A 2,976-nucleotide genomic window follows, 5' to 3' on the forward strand; every position below is an offset into this window, starting at 1 on the left:
ATCTCTAAGTAGATGAAAAGTACACATGCGATTTCAGAGATTCCCTTTTAACTCTTCCTAATACGTCAACAAGCAAGCCCACCGCTCTCCATCACGGACGCCGCCCACACAGAACTGTGAGCAGAAGACAAAGTCACGTGACCCCCAGAGTAGATCCTGATCCACTCTCCACAGCTGATTAGACGCCATTGTTTAACGGTAAGTGACCATTCTCCGAAACTCATTTCGCTGTTTCTTCTTAAACAGCTACACATTTAATCTTCTTCCGCCAGTCCTCACAGTCGCCTGCCCTAAGGAAGTGTAACTGTGTGATTCACGCCCTGGGGACACCGCCATCCGTCCCTGGAACGCTGGCAACACTCGGGAAATTAGTAGCAATTTTTAGAAATTATAAATGGGACCAGATGAACATCTAATATTCACCTGTCCCGAAGACTCCGTGTTTTTGCCTGGATGATTCCCAAGTCCCACAGGGCCGGGTTTTTGCGCGGGTCGTTCATTTTATGTCCATATACTTCAATCGCCAGCGCTCCCTCTGAGAGATGCTCGATGAAGTCTTCAGTGATGTTAACAGAAAACTCCTGAAACACAACAGCTCATTACATGACAGCAAATACTTTCTGGTAAACTTACGATGATCTACACCAGACGACACATACTTAATTATATCATGCGGAAGAGAAACAGAAAACAGAATGTTTTAGTTATAGAGCAGTCATCTAGACACCCATGAGTGCTCAGATGGCCTGAGGTTTTTGACTTTAAAAATAACTACAATTGTGAACTTCTAAAACTCTTCCCCTTGAAAGTCTAGTATGAGAGACCAATATTGTGCTCTATTTTGTTAGCAATATTTTGGGAGCTATGTTTAAAAGTATAATTATATTAAGTATACAGCAATGATCCATAATGTCTCGGTGGAAAAGTTATCACGTGCAAGGTGGCAGTGGGTTGAAAAAAGATTTTCCCCACTTTTTAGAAAGTTAACTGTCTCTAATAATAGGAGACAAAGGAAATAATGATCATTAATGCAAAAAAGACTTACTTTTTAAAAATTCTCCCAACCTGTCCATCTTTATAAGATAGCATTCCACACAAGGATTTAGCTCTAAAACCATTTATTAAAGAAAGTCGTGGAATCTCCTGTCTCTGTTGGTGTCTCCTCTCTCCCTCTCTCCCTCTTTAATGCGCTGAAGGTATCTCTGATTTAAACAGATTTGAAAGAGGCCTCTCTCTTGAAAAAAATGAGATGGCTCAAGTGCGGTGCAGGAGCAAAGACGACTCTGAAACGGGACAGTCCAGATTCTGCCCGTCACTAGCCATGGGCAAACTGACCTCTCCGAACTGGTTTTACAGCTGAAAGAAAATTTCTCCAGTCATCTCATACAAAACAGATTTCTTTTGGAGAAGAGTAAGCACAGATATCTACACATATTATATTTGTTTTCCACACGAAAACTAACTTTTCATCTTGAAGGAGTTAGGTGCATGGACACCTTAGTTTCTGACTCAATCCCCACTCTAAGAAACTCTGAGACACACATCAGCACAATCACTCAAAGAAATATGGTTTATTTTTCTGTCTTGTTTCTACAAGAGCAGTTTAAAAATTGACCTGGTCTAGAAAACCAACTCACGTTGCAATGATCAAAGACGACCATGCAGTGAGGCTCCTTGCTGACGGGGGAGGAGGAGGAGGTGTCCACTTCAGGCGCCACGATCAGGGGCTCCTGCTCATCCCAGAAGCTGTATTTGCAGAACACAAAGTGGGACAGATGCTGGGGCAACCCGGTGGCCTGGAGGATTTTAACCTGAAGGAAAAAGAAGGCTCTGTTTGTTTTGAAATCTGAAGGTTCCAAGAAGCACTTTGAGTCAGTTATGGGTTCCGGCCCTGACCGTCACTAACTGCTGGTTTACGCTGGCCAAATCCCGTTCACTCGGACACTGTATTTCTGCCCTCTGTGAAATGGTGATACAACAGTCATATGCAGTGAGAGGCCTGACCCGGGATAACAACAACCTTGACTATACAGGTAGATGTTTTAAAGCATTTAAAGACTGACAAAGAGCGTTTAAATTCTAGTTTCTTAGAACATAAGAATCATCATCACCAATTGAAAAGAAAAAGTTCTCAGACATTAACACCATCCAATGATACGAATTTGTCTAACCGTGGATATGTCGTAAGAAGAGAACAAGATTGTTAAGTACGATCAATGAAAAACAAAATCGGCGTATGTGCCAATAGACAACAAATATTCAGGAAAGAGCAAAACGTTTATTTGACATTTAAAAGTATAAAGAACAACAAGGTTCTCTACTGCAGCATTTTTGGGGAGAACTTTAAAAGCATCAGGAATGTATAATTGGAAGATCTGGAGGGGAGAACAAAGGGAATTGAAGATGGTTAATGTTTACCATTCTTTGCACCAACATTACTGAATGCCTTCCTTATGCACATTTAGCAGGGAGAGGAGTATCTGAACTAGAGGAGTTCAGAGTTTTGTGACACGAAGTGCAATTAGACATATGTGTCTAATTAGACCCAAATGCCCCCGAAAGAAATGCCTATAACAGATTTTAGAGGAGCCAAATATTCCTAATATTTGTTTTGCAGGACACCATTGGGTTGATTTTTAATTTGGAATTACTGTGCTAAGTTGTGATATCCTAAAATTCCTCCAACTACAAAGAAAACTAAATCTGAAAGTTAATTAAGTTAAACTAAATTCTGATTTAATAACTGATTAAACCAATTTTCACATGACTGAGCATTAATCATAAATCACATTCTTCCCCTGGTCACTTTCTGCATGTTGCATGATTCAATCACCTCTAGTAAATATATTTAATGAAAACAAATTTGAATATATGACATAAGTTCATGTAGTATTTCACCAATCACAAATACAACCTTAACATTTCAGGAAGCGTTAAGAAAGACACAGGAAGTCACCCAAAGCAGATGACTTTATT

At 40.1% G+C, this 2,976-nt stretch overlaps 1 protein-coding gene across 1 annotated transcript in view; it reads right to left on the reverse strand.

Moving 5' to 3' along the window:
* The window catches only part of KIF13B (kinesin family member 13B), a 172,319-nt gene that overhangs the window by 64,406 nt on the left and 104,937 nt on the right, over positions 1 to 2,976 (reverse strand). The window contains exons 21-22 of the mRNA XM_012654927.1: positions 1,638 to 1,811; positions 424 to 581 (exon numbers count right to left, since the gene is read on the reverse strand). Coding sequence (XP_012510381.1) covers positions 424 to 581; positions 1,638 to 1,811 — 332 coding nt within the window. The remainder of the gene's footprint in view (positions 1 to 423; positions 582 to 1,637; positions 1,812 to 2,976) is intronic.

Source organism: Propithecus coquereli, unplaced genomic scaffold, assembly GCF_000956105.1.
Source record: "Propithecus coquereli isolate 6110/MARCELLA unplaced genomic scaffold, Pcoq_1.0 Scaffold451, whole genome shotgun sequence".
Taxonomy (NCBI): Eukaryota; Metazoa; Chordata; class Mammalia; order Primates; family Indriidae; genus Propithecus; species Propithecus coquereli.